The sequence below is a fragment of the Gigantopelta aegis genome, chromosome 10 (genome assembly GCF_016097555.1).
Source record: "Gigantopelta aegis isolate Gae_Host chromosome 10, Gae_host_genome, whole genome shotgun sequence".
NCBI classification, from domain to species: Eukaryota; Metazoa; Mollusca; class Gastropoda; order Neomphalida; family Peltospiridae; genus Gigantopelta; species Gigantopelta aegis.
This window is the reverse complement of record NC_054708.1, coordinates 16107141-16126087: the sequence shown is the minus strand read 5'-3', so window position 1 is coordinate 16126087 and position 18947 is coordinate 16107141. Positions and strand designations below refer to the sequence as shown.

General features: G+C 36.8%; 2 protein-coding genes across 2 annotated transcripts in view; both read right to left on the bottom strand.

The window, feature by feature from the left end:
* LOC121383498 overlaps positions 1 to 8119 on the bottom strand; it is a 30744-nt gene extending 22625 nt beyond the window's left edge. The window contains exons 1-3 of the mRNA XM_041513570.1: positions 8057 to 8119; positions 3216 to 3291; positions 2717 to 2934 (exon numbers count right to left, since the gene is read on the bottom strand). Coding sequence (XP_041369504.1) covers positions 2717 to 2934; positions 3216 to 3291; positions 8057 to 8098 — 336 coding nt within the window. The 5' untranslated portion in view covers positions 8099 to 8119. The remainder of the gene's footprint in view (positions 1 to 2716; positions 2935 to 3215; positions 3292 to 8056) is intronic.
* Positions 8120 to 12828: 4709 nt separating this feature from the next.
* Positions 12829 to 18136, bottom strand: LOC121383497. Its single transcript, XM_041513569.1, has 5 exons — positions 17885 to 18136; positions 16808 to 17065; positions 15553 to 15795; positions 13212 to 14924; positions 12829 to 12869 (listed from the first exon to the last, which is right to left on the bottom strand). Exons 1-5 carry the CDS (start codon positions 18075 to 18077, stop codon positions 12829 to 12831), a joined length of 2448 nt encoding a protein of 815 aa, XP_041369503.1. The 5' UTR covers positions 18078 to 18136.
* Positions 18137 to 18947: the final 811 nt, after the last annotated feature.

Genomic DNA, 18947 nt, shown 5'->3' with positions numbered 1-18947 from the left:
TATATATGTAAGTTCAATGCAAGCCTTACTGCCGTGCGCTACAACAGCTTGCTCTGAATGTGCACGTTAATCACTTTGACCAGACTTACAATGTAAGCCTTACTTCAACCAATAACAAGTTGCCTTGTAAATTAAATGACCACCATATCATACAGATATACACATGTAAATACAAGTAATGGTGCATGGTAGCATGTATCTGTTTTGTTTCAACTTAAGTAAAACAACAACTTTATATTGTGACGGTGCAGGTCAATACATGTATATATCTTGTGACGGTGCAGGTCAATACATGTATATATCTTGTGACCGTTATGGCAAGTTCAACTGTCCATTTTGGACAAAAAATAGTGGTCATAATGACATTGTAATTTTGTGGCCATTAAAGCAGATTCAACCATTCATTTTGATCCATAAATAATGGCTGTTGGCCGCATTGAACAGGCGGCCGTTATATACATGTAAAATAAAGAAGGAAATGCACTGGGCAGGATTTATGGTGGCCGTTATGATCAGGTGGCCGTTATATACAAATGGCCATTAGACCAGTCTCAACTGTAATTTGTGATAGGCAAGTTACTCTGGTCCATAAACACATTAAATAAAAGTACCAGGCTACAACACATTGTATACCAGACTATAACAAAAATACAACAATATCTATGACATATCCTGCCAGACCATAGTAACGTCACCCCAGTACATCAGCTCGACTCCTCAAGGGTCCCTACACTGGGTGCTCTCATCTCCTGATTACATAAATCTAGACCACCAAAAACTTAATTCCACACGGGCTGTCACACTTAATTTGTGCTTTCATCTCCCAATCACATATAAATCTTCAAACCGCTACCTTAATGACATCATGTAAACTTTCAAACAGCTGACTCACTTGGATAAGGTTTCTTTAAACTTTATATCCCTGAAGAGGACGTGACAGAAAACACCTTGATGTAATGATGGCTCACAATGTTCTAGGTGCTAATTGTCCTAAGTTGTGTTTGTTTAATTAACGTATCTGGTAATTAGTACTCCCATTCCTGGTGTTAGATAAGGTTATGATGCATCAAATTAAACTGTGAGCCATGACGAATACAGCTATCTAAACAGTAATTATTAACAACTAGAGGTAAACATGCCTTTGAAGGATAACCCATGCACAAAGCCCAAATAAGCAATAATTTACCCAATTAACTAATTAGTACAACTTAACTACAACTCGCAACTAATTATCTTTTCCCAAATTACTCTACAGAGCGAGTAAAGGGCCCAATGGGTAGGTGTAAGGCCACTACACCCTCTTCTCTCTCACTAACCACTAACAAACTATCAACTAACCCACTGTCCTGGTCAGACAGCCCAGATAGCTGAAGTGTGCCCAGGACAACGTGCTTGAGCCTTAATTGGATAAAAGCACGAAAATAAGTTGAAATGAAATAGACCGTAAATCACATTCGTAATTTAATAAAAACACCTAATCCAAACCCGAATTCAGTCTATCTTAACCAAAATTACAACACAATGCATATGTTAATTAAATATCAAAGGTGGCGAAGGGTCTTTTAATTGTTTATTGCCATGTTTTCAACCTTGCCTACTTAGCAGCGTGTAAAGGTGATTACATTGATAACAGGGAACCAGAGCATGTGCATATTACGTGTTCGCAGACAGGTAATCTGGCCGGAGTCATAGTAGAAGCAATTAGTGGTGTTACATTGATTGGTATCAGAATGATTGTCTGGTTTTCAGGGGGAAGATTTACACTAAATTGACACATTGGGACCGAACTGTTTGTCCAGTGTTCAGTTTATAGGGGTTTCTGGTTTAGATGGTTACGGTTTAGTGTTAAAAGTTGCGTAAATCATGGGACCATGGAAAACGTCCAGTTTTGAGGGGATTCCGGTGTTGAGGGTTTTCACTGTATACATATATATATATATATATATATGTGTGTGTATAGTTTAGTCATCATTTCATTCATGCATTTATCTTAGTTTGACACCCAACAGCCTGTGTAATTTTTATGCTGGGGATGTCGTTAAACATTCATTCATTAATTCATTGGTCAAGTGTTTAGGACATTTTTTACTTTCCCCCTTTTGGGGTAAAAATTTACCAAATTCTCCATGGTATTTAAAAATGAGATAAACCATCTACTGACCTGTACATATATGAAGATTTTTTTGCTAAGAGCATTTCGGGAACAAAGAATATTTTTTTATTTGACTTAAGTGTGTGAGTTTGTGCGTGTGTGTGTGTGTGAGAGAGAGAGAGAGAGAGAGAGAGAGAGAGAGAGAGAGAGAGAGAGAGAGAGAGAGAGAGAGAGAGAGAGAGAGAGGGAGAGGAGGGAGGGAGGGAGAGGGAGGGAGGGGAGAGAGAGAGAGAGAGAGAGAGAGAGAAAGAGAGAGATTTTTCCATTTGCCATGGAAGCTTCCTACAAACTGTGGTTGTAAATGGTCAAATAGTTTTAAAAATACATTATAGGTCACTTAAATTAAGCCTTCAGACAAAAAACACACGACCATGGCAGGCGACCAGCTGTTGCTTATCTGGTTCTGACTGTAAAACATATTTTGGTTAATATCATTTAAAATTATAGGAAATTATTAGTTAATGTTTAGTTAAATCATTTTACTTTCAATATTTGTTGAAACCAATGTTGCTAAACTTTAAGATAGCTAACTGACAGATATTTATGACAGTAATTTAATCAAACCTGTGTTGAACTGAACATTTTCAATGATTCATCTTGAAGTGTTTTCTCAATTGCTTCCTCTTCACCAAAACGTTCAATCAGTTCAATGCATCGATTGATGTTCATCAGTTTGTCAGAGAAGTAGCACAGACAAATCTCAGAGGGATGTTCAAAACCACTTGGCTTCCCATGTTGTGCAGCAGTGTTACACTTTTCAGGGAGGGGATCTCCAAAAGTAGCTGTCAAAAGAATGAGAAATAGAAACTTCACAAGTACATTGTGCATTATGGTCCATTTCTAATGTGGCATTACAGGCATTTTGTAGAAGCTGTAGTCACTTATAAAGATTACTTTCATCAGAATAATATGCAGTAATGTTTTGTTCATAGAAAGATTTCTCTCTTGAATTTATATGTTCAAATGTTGCTAAATTATTCACATTATATTTGTATCTGTTGCTATTGTGGGTTTTTGAAATATTCATACAGTTTCAATCTATACAGTTATTCATGTTACATACCTGTTGCCATGGATGGTTTATCAAACCGTCTGTTTTTACGAATTGGTATTTCAGTAAAAGATGATCGCTCACAAGCCTGCAAATGATTGTGTAAAAGTTCAGTCTCTTGTAACTAGAACTTGCAGAGTCCATAAAACATTCAATCAATATTCACTGTATTTCACATTACAGAATGGATTGTAAGAATTGTGATATCATTTAGAGAATAACTAACAAGCTACAAGGAATTGTGAATTATCTGTCCCGAGTGAATGAATGTTGTAAACCCGAGCCTACTCTGAGCATCCGACAATGAAGTTGTGTTTGGCTAACATGCAGATTGCTCACGCCCCCCCCCCCCCCCCCCCCCACCCACCCTTGGGGCTTTGTTGTGTGAATTTGGTCTTTTAACCAAATACTGCATACAACACTACGGAACTCGGCTATTGTTAACCTAATTTATTGGGACAATAACCCGAGGTCAGCGGCAAGTAGGAGGAGAAGGCGTCCTAAGGTGGCACAGGGGGGAACCAAACCTGGCGGCTCAACTGCCGGGGACGGTCCCTTCTGCTTCGTCGCCACCCACTACTCGGATACTTCTAGAGTGGCGGTCCCTTCTAGAGTGGCACCATCACTGATGGTAAAAAAAGAGTAAAGTTTGTTTTATTTAATGATGCCTCTAGAGCACATTGGACATCAAACATATGGTCATTCTGACATATTTCTTTAGAGGAAACCTGCTGCCAGCACATAGGCTACTCTTTCCGATAAACAGCAAGGGGTCTTTAATATGCACTTTCCCACAGACAGGACAGCACATACCACGGCCTTTGATGAACCAGTTGTGGACCACTGGTTGGAACGGAACCATCACCAATGGAGACAAGACACATGGAAGCTACTGCCACCAGACACTCCACCAGTGACTCCACATGTTGTTGATGTTGTTGCAGCACATGAACCCAAGAAGAGGAAAGTGTCAGAGAAGGACCCACCGACACCTCAGCCCAAAGCTTGGAAGATCGCCTGTGACAAGCTACCAACGAAGTACCATGGAGCTGTTAGGGGAGAGTTTACCCACCTCTCTCAGTTTGGCCCCTACAAGGAGACAAGTTGGAGACCGTTACCATCAAGTCAAGGCAGCGGTACCAGTTGCAGCTATTGTGACACGTATTACCTAACGTCGAAGCGGAACGGGGTGTTTCGACAAGGACTGCTGCGATCAGACATGGATAATACATTTATCCACTGCATTATTAAGCTGATCCTACCAGAGGACTATCCAGCAATTCTGTGGGACTGCTACATCGACCTGGTCAAGGCTCTCCTGAAGCTCCGAGTCGATCAACCCATCACCTCACCATGAGGTCCGCAGTGCAACCTCTCCAAGAACTTTCGCCTCCAGGTAAGGGCTTAGTCGGACTTTAATTTTTTTTGGCGGTGTTCAAAATTTTATGTTTATTTTTTTATAAAGAGTCTGACACACTTTATTTTGGTAGCCCGTCTAAATTGCTCAAATCACATTAAACGCTTTTTGGCCGAGGTTTTTGAAATTTTGTGTTTGGACTTTAATTTTTTCCAGACGAGTAGAATGAGTGAATCAGCTGCTTTTGGTCTTAGGTCTCTGACCTAATTTCAAAATTTTTATTCAAATTATGCTCACGTAAAAATAATTCTCTCTCTCTTCAACATTGATTCATGAGAGGCAGATAATTCGTAACTCCTCATAGCGAGTTGGTTATTTAGAAAATTTGTTTCTAATTTTCATTATTATTCATACTAGCACAACAACGGTAACCTCCAAACCCACCCCTAGGAGGTATTCCCTGGATTCAGTCATTACGTACTTTGAATCAAGGATGATGATGTGTCCATGCACGGATATGGATATACATCTGGCAAGGGAAGACAATTCTGCAGTGGAGGAGATGACTCAGGTTGTATAGCATTGTTGTTGTGCTAGTACTAGGTAAGTATGAATAATAATGAAAATTAGAAACAAATAGTCTTATTCAACTTATTATACTAGCACAACTATGCTTCCGATGGCCAAAGCTGCCTGAAACTACTCCACCACCGCTCCCATGATACGATCGGTGCCAGCGATCAAAGTATCAATCTCCAGTAAGGATTCATGTGCCTCCTGGGCAAGTGGAAAACCAAGCTCCGGCCGCGGAGCCTCCATCCCCAGGGATTGATTCCCAAAAGAAACGCCTTGAAAAGTGGGAACAGCCACCTCCACTGGGAAAGCGTTAGCGCATACAATTCAGATTTTATTACTTACAAATTGCAGAACCGTTGTATACTTGAAATCTTCTGCAGGCGAGACAGATGCATCGAATCCAAACTGGAACCGGAAGGCAAATATTCCTCGGAAGAGACCTCCCTCAAAACCGGCAGCACCAAACACCACGGCTGACCCTGAAGGGAAGGGACGGGAACAAACCTCCATCAAACCATCGCCAAGCTGGAGCCACTCCAGCCGGCTTTCATCCACAGGATGGGAAAGAGGGGGAACCGCGGTGGCAGAAGCCACCACAGCCTCCCTGTGCACAACCTGTGTTGACGCCACCTCCGACATTGAAGATACAGGTGCCTCCGTCAGAGCAGCCTCCCCGACAGGTAACCAAATCTCTGCTTCAGCTGAAGCAAAGAACTTTAGTGAACCAGTGACACCGGCCTACTAGCAACGTGATTAGAATGGCGGTGTGAACAGGAGGCATTCTTACGCCTACCATCCTTCCACGCACGAACAGTGCTCCCGGACTTCTCGGAAGCCGGCGGCACTTCCAATTGGAGGACAACCCCCGAAGTTTGCCTTCTCATTCTTCTCTCCCTTTCCTTTCCAAACATCCATCTTCCTGTCCGCATCCCGGACCTGGCAATGAAATTTCGTCCAAATGGATGAAGGCCATGTTGCGCAGACTGTTGGTCAAAAGAACAGGCCCTACAGGACCGACACAATAAGTCGAACCGGAGAAGCCACTTGCCACAGCCGGCTTCAGCACACACGGTGAACCTCGCGGTTGAGCCCGATGAGGCCGTGTCAGACATTCCGAAAAAATTCCGAAAAAATGCGTAACCCCAATTATACCCAAAACAACATATGTCTTAGTAAGGGCTATAGAAAAAAAAAAAAAAAAAAAACACTTTGATAAAACATTTCACGTGGTACAAAATATGAAAAACCAAACAGTTTTGCAGAGCTCGTTAAAAGTACGTCCGCAATAAAGGACTGCAGAATTAAGAATGATGGTCTGCCCATATGGATATACATCTGGCAAAGGAAGACAATTCTGCAGTGGAGGAGATGACTCAGGTTGTATAGCATATTTATTATGCTAGTACAGTAAGTTGAATAAGACTATCTCTTTTATTACCCATTGTCAATTTAACTGATTTTTAAATTCCTTTGCAGTCTACAACAAAGCCATCAGCCATCAGCCATTATGTCATATAATCTTATGCGCATTACATGACATAATGTAAGTGATGTCATAGCATCACGGCGTTCATTTACAGCGAAATGTTTACAGTACAAAATAATACGACTGTAGTTGCATTAGAAAATAATTATTTTATATATACTGCTAAAGCCACTGCTTATGAAAATATACCATTTCATGTTTATGAAACAAATGAGTCAATTTGTTTCTGTAAATCTTTGTAGATCGTATAACGTATGTGTAATGTATGTCATGAATGAATGAAAGTGAAGTTCCGGCCATGGCAAGCAACCAACCAAATGTCGTGATTTTTAAGCCAGCCTATCAGTGGCTGTAGAAGTAATCTGCACACTGTGCAGAGATCGAAAAAATATTACCCCGTATATTTGAGCCCATATGGGTAATAAACGGTTATATTCCACACGTTGGGGTTCAATTTAAAGACATCTGATTGGCTGCTCCATAGTGATCACTTACAACATCAAAGCTGTGCTGTCCACTTACATGAACACTTCTGAAACAGAATCTCCTACCTAAAATGGGTCAGTTAACTGTGCAAATACTGTAAATAAATTTTAATTAGAAACGATGGTTACAGATTGTTTAAACCTGCTTTTAGAGTATATGTCAAAAGGAATGTCTGTTAGATACCATTTATCTTACAACTCATTTAAAAATGTATCCAACTCGCTTTTCCTCATCAGATATCATTTTTAAAAAACCTTATTTTAAGATAAATTATATAAATTAACTATACTATCCAAAAGCTACTTTAAATGTAATATTCTCTATTGCATGAATATTAAGTTTTAAATGTTCTGGAGCCTTTTGACTCAGAATTGACTAGTGGTGCCTGAAATATAATGCAAATGAATGAATCGACTTTGAACAATTCTGTAGCACAAACTTAGTTGTACAACAACCTCAATGTCTTTTCCAACTATATTAACAAAACAAAACAAAAAATCCAAACTGCAAAGTGATTATACATAAACAATGTTAGGTAGTGGCTGAAGATGCTGGTAGGTATATTTTGTACATTGCAGGGGACAATATTTCATAATCTTAGGTAACCGGAAGTCTGTTCATGTGAGTTTTACTTAGGTAACCGATTGTTCGTGGTTACTTGAATATAGTTCTAGTAACCAATGAGTTAGACCTACCTAAGTGTAGAACTCTTGAACTACGGTTCTATGCTACATTGGTGGTGCAAATGTATTAAAAAAATTAACTGATTTTCAATTTGACTTATGATAGGGTACTTTTAATTTTAGAAATTAATTGCTCACCACGCAAAGATTGGCGGTTCACATGATTTTAAAGTTGCATAACCAACACACAAACAGAACAACGGTTCTCGTAAAATATTGTGCCCTGCAGTGTATATATGTATTAACCATGATAAAAAATGTCTACCTGCAATTTGTCTTTGTTCCCTGTAGCAAGATCAACATTCATGACATCACCATCTAAAGTCAAGTTTTCTTGTGGTAAGAACAGAACAGAACAGAACTTTATTCAGTCAGAAAACCAAATGGTGTTACATTGAGGTGTTTACAAACATATATATATATACATCTCAGCAAAAGTTAAGCACCACCTGATTCAAATTGAAATAACAATCGATGTAATGTTTCATTATGGATAAAACATGTTCTCGGTGAAATGTACTTGTTCAGCTCGTGCAATGCGAACATGTATATTGGTACCAGAATTGCACGTTCATATTATGTGGGTCATGATGCTTGCAACCACCAGTATCACAAAAAGTCAGTTTGTTGCCAGTGTTGTTTCTTGCAGATATATGTGTGGTAGCAGTAGTAAAAAGGCTATGGCTAGACGCAGATTGACAGAGAATCAGAAATGGCAAATTATAGGGATGAAAAATGCAGGACTATCGTGCAGGACAATATCAACCACACTGTTGTTAGGAGATTGGTACGAAAACAGGCAGCAACAGGTCAGGTTAAGGATCAGCCTAGGTCAGGCCGACCTAAGAAATCAAGCAACAGAGAAAATTGTGCCTTAGTTCCACTTGCAAGACAAAGATCCTTCACCAACGCAACCATCCTCTGTGAACTATGGAGACCATATAACCGGATATCCACCAGCACGGTCAGAAGAAGGCTCCATGCTGCTGGAATGAGGTCACGGCGACCTATCACCAGACCTCTGCTGACTCCAAGACACAAATATGATCGTCTTCTGTGGTGTAATGCCAGAGCGGTATGGAACATCAGAACATGGCGCAGGGTTCACTGGTCCGACGAAAGCAGATTCCTGTTAAAAGTGATTGATGGCAGAATGCGAATATGGAGACCCAGAGGAACTGCATTTGACCAGCACAACATCCAGGAGGCAGTTCCCTTTGGTGGAGCGTCCGTCATAGTGTGGGGGTGCTGTTCCTACGATTGTAAGCTGGACCTGGTAGTTTTCCATGGAAACCTCAATGGACAGATTTATCAAACAGACATTTTGGATACCAAAGTTATTCCACATTTTGGTAACCATGCACTTGCCACGCATCCCATATTCATGGATGATAATGCCAGGCTACACAGAGCACAGGCAGTGCTCCAACATTTGCAGAGAAATGCCATTGAGCAGATGTCTTGGTCAGTGAGGAGTCCTGATCTTAACCCTTTCAAACACTTGTGGGATATTTAGGGTCGCAGAGTGAAAGCCATGGAACCCCCAGTACAGAATCTCCGGGAACTAGCCCAAACACTCCATGAACAAGGTGCAGGATCCCACAGTTAACAATCAGACGACTTGTCAGTAGTATGAGAAGACGTGTGCAGAATGTCGTCAGTGTGAGAGGATGGTACACCAGGTACTGAAGATGTGGCATGTTCCTGGAAGTGACTGTGATGCTAGACATTTGCAAACCAGTTTCGAACAGATTTGATTTGTGAACTTTTTCTCAATGTCATACTTGTTTTGGTTGTGTATACCTCTGATTTTACATGTTTCAATGAATTGTCAATACACACATCAATATTTCACCAGTTTTGTTTCTTTGTGGTCTTTTAATAATGAGCACTGAATAGTACACCATGAGCAATTCGATAGTTGTGGATGATATATCCATTAGAAAAATAATACACACTTGAAACATACAAATATTAGAAAAAAGTGGTGGTGCTTAATTTTTGCAGAGATGTATACATGTATATACAATACAATGCATATAAATCTATCTATCTATCTATCTATCTATCTGCCTATCTGCCTATCTATCTATCTATCTATCTATCTATCTATATCATACACAAAAGCTAAAATATATTAGTTGAATAAATCTATGACAAAGGTGTGTCTTTTAATACACTATTAATGACATTAAGAAACGTACATAGTTTCTTTAGAATAGATAATTGTTTTGTGTTAAAGAGCTTGTGTAATTTAAAAGTGTTTGGTCTGTTGAAGTAATATTTATTTAGGTAGGTTGATCTTTCGTTAGGAAAGTGTGGACATTGAAATAGATAATGAAATTCATCACCAATTGTGATTTTGCAAACATGGCAAATTCTAATTTTTCATTCAATATTTTGCCATCTGCCAGTTTCAATTGGAAGATAGTGATTGCTGGTTCTCAATCGACTGTAAATAATGTGTATTTTTAAAGGTAAGTAAAGAAGGTAATTTTGACAAGCATGTGCTGGTTTAAATATTCTATAAGTAATACATTTGGGATAAGTGTTAATATTTTCGTTCCAGGTTTGTCTGAATTGATCTTTTAAACATTCAGTAACTAACTTAATAAACAAGTTCTTATTTGACACTGTCTGGTTTAACCAATAATTTCCCAGTCCTAATTTATTTAATATATCGTTTATATTACTTAACCATTTAAATTATGACCCATTTTTAGTGCTTTCACTAATCATTGTTTTGTATAGTATATATGATATTTTAGAAGTCTTTCCAGTGATCAACGAGGCCCCAAAACTGAGCATTTTAATTTGTATCTTAATATCTAATGGGAATACGCCTAATTCCCCATAAATCATGGGCAGTGGGGTACTTCTTCTTAGTCTTAATAAGTCTCTTAAAAAATTTAGCTGTATTCTTTCTATATTTTGATTATTACCAAAACCCCAAATTTCCGAGGAATATAACAGGATAGGGACAATGGTACTATCCAACAAGCGTAGTTGGCCGTCTGTTGGTAAATTAAGATTTCTAATTCTCATTCTCAGTAAGGTCATAGCTTTATTAGTGGGGCAGGATGTAGCCCAGTGGTAAAGCACTCGCTTGATGCGCAGTCAGTTTGGGATCGATCCCAGTCAGTGGGCCCATTGGGCTATTTCTCGCTCCAGCCAGTGCACCATGACTGGTACATCAAAGGCTGTGGTATGTGCTATCCTTTCTATGGGATGGTGCATATAAAAGATCCCTTGCTGCTAATTGAAAAGAGTAGTCCATGAAGTGGCAACAGCGAGTTTCCTCCCTCAATATCTGTGTGGTCCTTAACCATATGTCCGACGCCATATAACCGTAAATAAAATGTGTTGAGTGCGTCGTTAAATAAACCATTTCCTTCCTTACCTTTATTAGCCTGTGATATTAAAGATTTTTTTGCTTGGATAAACGATCTTGTTCTAGTAAATATAATGCCTAAGTATTTATAGCTATCAACAATGTCTAATTTAATGTCCTTAATGTAGAATGATTTATTTTTGGGTGGTTTTGCACAAATACTAATATTTTAGACTTATCTGTATTTACTTTTAGTTTCCAAATTTCACAATATTCTGAGAAAACGTTTAAAGATTTTGTAGGTCTTCTGGTGATTCTGCCAAAATCACAGTGTCATCAGCATAAAGTAGCAGGGTAATTATAAACAGTAGGTCAGTATTGTTGTTTTCGTACTCTATTCTTATACCATTACATTGTTTCTCTTTTAATGTATTTTCTAGATCATTTAAGTATATAGCAAATAATATGGGGGACAGATTTTCGTCTTGACGTACTCCATTTTGAGACAGGAAATAAGCTGAATATTCATCATTGTGGCTTATACATGATTTGATACCTTGGTACATATTATAAACAATTCTAAGAAATTTACCATTTACATCTAGACTAAAAAAAAATTGCCATCAACCTGTTCGCCAAACAGTATCAAATGCTTTCGAGAAATCTATAAAGGCACAGTTAAATTTCTTTTTTCTTTGTTTGATAATTTCACATAGAGCATGCAAAGAAAAAATATGATCATTATAGTACTATAACCTTGGCGAAAGCCTGCTTGACTTTCGTTTAGTTGTTCTGTGGATTCAAGGAAATCATTTATTCTCTTATTTAAATAGCTTTCCAAAACAACTTAATTACTATTGTAATGGGTCTGTAAGATTCAGGATCTTTCGGGCTACCTTTCTTTTTATAAATTGGCTTAATAATTCCATTTAGCCAATCTTCTGGTAGTATGCCTGTGTTGAAAATGATATTAAATAGTTTTACTAAGATTGGGGCGAGTTTGCTTTCTCCATATTTAAGGTATTCACTTGAAATTTCATCTGAACCCATTGCTTTCTTGTTTTGAAGGCATCTAATAGCTTTCAGTACTTCATCAATAGTGATTTCATTATTTAGGATATTGTTTTCAAAGGAAATATCTATGTTAATGCTTTCAACATCATTAGGGTCTGTTTCGTTTATTTCTTTGAAATATTCAAAATATGTATTCATTTCTATATCAGTGAGTGGGTTTTTTTTTTCATTTATTGAATTTAATAGTTTCCAAAATTCCTTGGATTTGTTTGTTTGCATTTTGCATATTTTTTGTTCGGATGATTTATCGTGTTTATGTTTATTTAAAATGTTACAGTTTTCCTAAATTGCTGGCCCAAACCCATCATCGAGAGACGATCTATATTACACTTACTGTGATTAAACTTAAGTCTTGCTTTGTGAAAATGAAACCTTGCTATTCTACACTCTTTACCAAACCAAATTTGCTCTTTAGCTGTAGTATGTTTGTTTGTACTTATTTCAGCATTTTCGGCACTCTTTTTCATGATGTTCACCAAATCTTTTACTAAACTGTTTATTGTTTCTGTTTGGTGTATCAGAATTGACGAATAATGTATCTAAATGAGCTGTAAGGTTTCTGATATTTTCATCATCTATATTATTATTATATATATCAGCTATACATCTATTAATTTTCTTAATTTTACATTTTACATCAGCTTGTTTATCGTCATTAACTCTGGTAATTTCCCTACTTGTGAAAAATAACAGATCAATATAAAGTGGGCAGTGGATATCAGAAAGTATTGGATTAAAATCCCTGGGTGCAGGGGTCAGAATGACCAAATTCACAAATTTGTTTCTACATGGATCAAGAAAGCACACCATATTTTAGTTGAAACTTGTCAAGTATTTTGAAGAAAAGGTTGAACATGTGAAAACTTTAGACACAATATACACATTGCATCATCCATATTGGATTAGGTCACTTAATTGACCCTTCAGCTTGTATTAATAAAAGTGGTTTCTCTGTTATGAATATTATCAAATAAATAATAATTAAAAGCAAATGCACTATAGCCATATGTTTTACCTTGTTTGACAACACCTTTAGAAAAACTGGCCTTGTTATCCACATTTTCAGCAGAAGCACAGACTGTGACACCATGTTGAACTTTCAAATTGGACATATTACTTTCAACAATTTCAGCTGCAGATGTTGCTTGTTCCACTGTGTGGTGGCTTTTTGCAATCAGTGTTTGACCATCAACAAATTCTGTTTCAATGATGCATCTTTCTCTGGACTCCAATCCAGCAATAAACTGACTTCCTCTTAGAGATTGCATCAGCTTGCACATGCCAGATCGTTTATGTACATACTTTTTTTGTTCAATTTTACTAGACAATTCTTCTAAAGCTTTTGTAACTGAATCCATTCCATTTTTAGTAGCATTAATGGTAAATTCATTGCCAGTAAGTGTACATTGTATGACTGCTTGAAGCCTTTTCAAATCAGACATTATTTGATTTATCTCTCTCTCACAGTACTGCTGCAAAAAGCGATGGATACCTGATGGAAACTTTACTGACTGGATATATATGGCATTATCCAAAATGAATTGATCAACTTCCTTTGTTACAGTAGCAATGATATCATCTGTAGCAATAATGGTAATACTACTTTTACCAGCTTCATGAGTGATTTCCAGAAGATCATCAAATCTAGCCGACAAATGAGTAGTGAATGACTTCCATTTCTCTGATGACAACAGGGTAACAGTCTCAGGATCTAGAGTCTGTTTGTTCTCAACCACAGACTCACTGATCACTTCTGCAACCTCCATGGGATCAGTGTCACTGAATGTCAAGACTGTGACTCCGGTATCACTTACTTCCCAGGCACCTAATATATTTTTGCTTTTTAATTTCTTAAAAATATAATCTTGAACACGTTTCTTAATAACCAACTGCAACTGACCCTCGGACAGATTGGATAACCTGGACTCTTTAGTAGTCTGAAGTAATGACTGGTACATTTCAAGCTTTGCTTTGTTTACAGATCCAAGATCTCCTTGAAAAACTATTTCAGCTGTTTGAATCTTTATATTAACTGTCAACCCAGGATATTTTTTCATCATTTTCTTGGGAAAGTCATTTATCAGAAGTAGATGCAGTAGTATTGATTTTATACTGCTAATGGTCTCAAATGTTTCTTTGCTTTTCTTTTCATATGTTTCTTTGATCTTCTTCACCAAAGATTTCACTTCTTCCGCTGTAGTTCTGACAACTGCTGCATGTCCAACAACAACTACTATAGAGAGATCCCTCAAAATGAACACACTCGCATCATCAGTGTGCTTGACATCCCATTCTTTCACAACTTCATCCCATATATCTTGAAGAACATGTATTTCCTCAACTTGTAGCACATTCAGATATTTGAGCAACACATTTTCTGCATCACTAGCCCAGCTGCTTGACAAGGAACAAGCATCTGGCATCTCCTTTGTCAGAGTACATGTTAGAGTAACTGATCTATCATCTAATTCTGACCAGCTTAGTTTGGCATGACGACACTCCAAATCTTTGAAAAGAGATTCATTTGATGTTTTGGACTCTTGAATAAATTTCAGTTTGTGCTTATCAAGGTTTTTGACTTCCACTGGAGCTGGGATTTCACACAAGGTTGGCTCACTGTCGTCGTCATCGTCGTCTTCATCAAAAAGACATTCGTGATAAACGGCAACATCCAGAGTAGCGCCATCAAGCTTGTGGCGTCTGCTAATGGTCACAATTGGCTCAATGGCTGGAAAATGTAATTTATTATTATAAATGCAATGGAAAGGAAAGTATAATTTATTTAATGACATACCAGCATAATTATTGTTGTTCTGAGGCTATAAGCTGGTTAGTAATTAAATTAGGAGATCATTGAGTGAAAGAAAGGTTGTGGATGATGTGCATAGATATCACAGATTGAGAGAAATACATCTATTTGGGCAGCAACAGAGTTTAAAAACTTACAGAAGTTTAAAATGAGAGAAAATTGAATGACAAAACCATCAAAAGGGAACACAAAATGGCTCAATATATTCATAAATGTAAACATTAAAATAGAATTTGACTAAACAGGTCACTTCCATTACCATACATACTACTGGTTACCAAGTCTCTCTGTTTAAAATGAAGGGTTTGGATCATATAAAGAGTTACAATTAACCCTGCTCAAAAGGAAATACTGACATGAGGAATATTGGGACTGTTTAATGCACAGTATTCTTGAGTAATTTTTGCCATTATTACAGGCTAATTGTGTCCATTTTCACCTGCTGTTTCTTACTTAATAATCACCTGCTATAAATTTCAACACAAGACATTTGAACCCTACAACTATGTATTATACTACACTATTTTCACTAAATAAGTAATTTTACCTGTATGATCTCTGAAGCAAACCAGACAGTAACCTTTATTAGAAATCATCCGAACCTTCTCAACCTCAACACCATCCACATTACCAGAACGTTTCCCTTCAAAGTAGTTACTAACTGTATCTTTAGTGGTCTTTGATTTTAGTCCCCGTACAATGATAGTCTTACTAACGAGAACCTTGCTGACTGTCAAGTTAGAACCTTCCAGAGGTCGTTTTGCACATTCTGCTTGGAGTTTTTCCAGGTCTGAAGTTAAAACAGAAACATTTTCAAGTTTACAAGATGAATTAGTATATATTTAAAGTAGTTGAAATGAAATGGTACCTTATGTTTATTGTGCTTGTGACTCAACTGCATCGTGCAGAGATACTGCCCTGATCATGTGTTAAGGTTTTGTTGCTCAGATTTACTAAAATACCAAATGTTTTAGCCTTTTTATTTTAAAATTAAGTACACTCCGCCATTTAATATAAATTTTTGTCAGTACTAGATAATTAATTAATTTGTAAAGAACAACTCATTTTAATTTTTTTTTAAATTTAAACAAAAATTCTAAATTTAAAAAATACCTCTCTATTAGTTTGTGAAGACTGTCCCTAAGAATAATTATACTAAGTTTCAGAACTATCCAATCAAAAATTTAGGAGATTTTTGTTTAATTTTCAATGTTAAATATCTATTTAAAATGTTTAAGTTAACTAAACATTCCAAAATATCTCTTTATTAGTTTGTGAAGATTGCCCCTGAAAATAATTATACTATGTTTAGGAACTATACAATCAAAACTCTAGAAGATAGACTTTTAAATGTTTAATGATAAAATTTTATTTAAAATGTTTAAATGTAATAAAAATTCAAAAGTTGAACATTCCATAAAATATCTCTTTTAGTTTGTGAAGATTGCCCCAGAGAATCATAGTACCAAGTTTCAGAACTCTAGGAGAAGACAGACTTAATATTTTAATGTTAAATGTCTATTTAAAATTCAAAAATTATAAATTTTATAAATATCTCGCTATTAGACTTCAAAGCAAAAGTTGATAGACGGATGGATAGACTGACGCCAGACAAATCGGTATCAGAAAGGCTTCAATGACAAACAGCTAGTTTTACTTTATTCTTTAAATGAAGCATTTTATAACTACTGTATGACATAAGATTGCCACAGACCGGAAATGAAATGAAGGAATTATTAGTTGAACACATTTTAGTGGAAATTTTAACAGAAACAAAGAAAAAAATATTTTAAAATTCACACCTGGCATTTTATCAAATATGACAACTGCCATTCCTTGATTGTCACCGTACAGGACATTGTTATCCCTGATGTCACACTGACCTCGGACTTCCAGGTAGTTTATCAAACAGTCTGTTGTTGTGCACTCTCCGATACCTGTAATCAGCACTCTGTCAGTGTAGCTGGGTCGAACAGCCTGTGGAGATGGGGCGATGGAAAACTGTATTTGGAGATCACAGTCGCCAAACCTGTGGGTCTTTTCAACAATGGTCTTAGCAACTACAAAACAGATTAGACAGGTGGTTTGTTTTACATATTATCTTTTTAAAAATAGGGAACATCTGAACATGATTATAAAAAGGACAATATCCACATTTACATGAAAATTGTGGCTACATGTTCAATGATCTTAATTTTAATAAAAAGCAATTGTTTTGGCTACACATTCCATATCAATGAAAAAAAAAAAAAAAAGGACTACACAATTGTGGACAATAATTACAGGGCTTGAATTTAACGACAGTACTTGCTCTGGTTATGATACAATTGCTGTAGATGAGAATTTTGGCAAAATTCTTTCATATCTGCTGTAGAAGGGCGGGACGTAGCCCAGTGGAAAAGTGCTCGCTTGATGCGTGGTCTGTCTGAGATTGATCCCTGTCGGTGAGCCCACAAATAATCTCTCAAAGATCGTTGTATGTACTATCCTGTCTATGGGATGGTGTATATAAAAGATCCCTTGCTACTAATGGACAAATGTAGCAGGTTTCCTTTCTTAGACTATATGTCAAAATGACCAAATGTTTGACATCCAATAGCCGATGATTAATAAATCAATGTGCTCTAGAGGTGTCGTTAAACAAAACAAACTTTTTAACTGCTGTAGATAACAAAGTCCTAAGGTCGAGCCCTGAATTATGATTTCATTTCTCTGGTTGAGCATAAGACAATCTTGAACTAGTTCCTGTGATATTCGTAGTTATTAAAAATATAATTATTTTACAATGGTACACCACCCGAGGTTTGACACTGATTGACAGTGTTTTGACTGTTTAGAAGTGTGATATTCTTGTACCAACAAAATAGAATTTTGTTCACCTTTGAAATCAGCAAATGTTATGTAGATAACATCGCTATGTCGTTGGAAATGAAGAATGTCTCCTCCACCCTTCCTGGGATTTTCAAAATACAATTCAAGTGCATCATTGCTTGTGTGTGGTCTAAACCCTTGGACCTTCACAGTCTTAGGTTTTTCATCTGTATCTTCACTGGTTGCCACACTGTCTCCCATCTTATTTACCTCTATGTCACTAAAGACCCATCTGTTTACCTCTTATATCACCGTGGAGATTTCTGCTAAAAAAACCAATATACTGATCAATAGACATTCTATATATATATAGAGAGAATAACTAGTTAATGACGACAGATGTCTGCTTTATCCTGTGAAGGTAAGAATGCAGATATCCAACGTCATCAACTAGTTATTATCTTTATCATAAAAATTAAGGGGAAAAGCTATTATTTCTGTTATTTCAGCCACATTGTATGACGTAGAGGTCAAATGAGCAATTTTGTAATGTAGAGCTAATTTTAATCAGATTGAAGGAGTGACAGTATTTGAAGTTCTTGAAAACTATTTTTTCTATAGTTTTACACAGATGTGATAATACAGAATTTATAAAAGTTACAAGTGCAAAGATCATGAAAATTCTGAAACTCAATGTTAATTTTTTTTTTTATAGCACTCACTCTAGTTTGGGAATTGACACATTTCACAATCTTACATTATGCCTCCAAGAAATTAACAATGGAAAATAATGTATGTGTTATTGTGTTGCGTCAGTTACTGACAGTGTGTGTGTGTGTGTGTGTGTGTGTGTGTGTGTACGTCAGTTACCAATACATTTTAATTCCTGATGTGCCCACTGAGATTATTATGTTGCTATGTTGTGTAACCATGGCACAACTAAGAGAATATAAAAAAATATAATATATGGTAGCACTGTAGGAGGGCAATATTAAAATTAAGCTTCAAAAGGTAACTGACGTAATGAGGTCACGCTATAAGTTCAAGTTTTTATTCATAAAAATCTATTCCAAATTTATTAATTTGTGTTGTTTGGGAATTACCATTAAGATCTTAGAAACAAAATGCAAT

Excerpts from the sequence above, each read along its gene's own strand:
- LOC121383497 (XM_041513569.1), bottom strand. The coding sequence starts at position 18,077 with ATGGGAGACAGTGTGGCAACCAGTGAAGATACAGATGAAAAACCTAAG. Across the intron at positions 14,925-15,552 it reads TTGCTTCAGAGATCATACAG|CCATTGAGCCAATTGTGACC; the intron begins GTAAAATTACTT and ends TACATTTTCCAG. Across the intron at positions 12,870-13,211 it reads TAAAGGTGTTGTCAAACAAG|GGAAATTACCAGAGTTAATG; the intron begins GTAAAACATATG and ends TTTCACAAGTAG.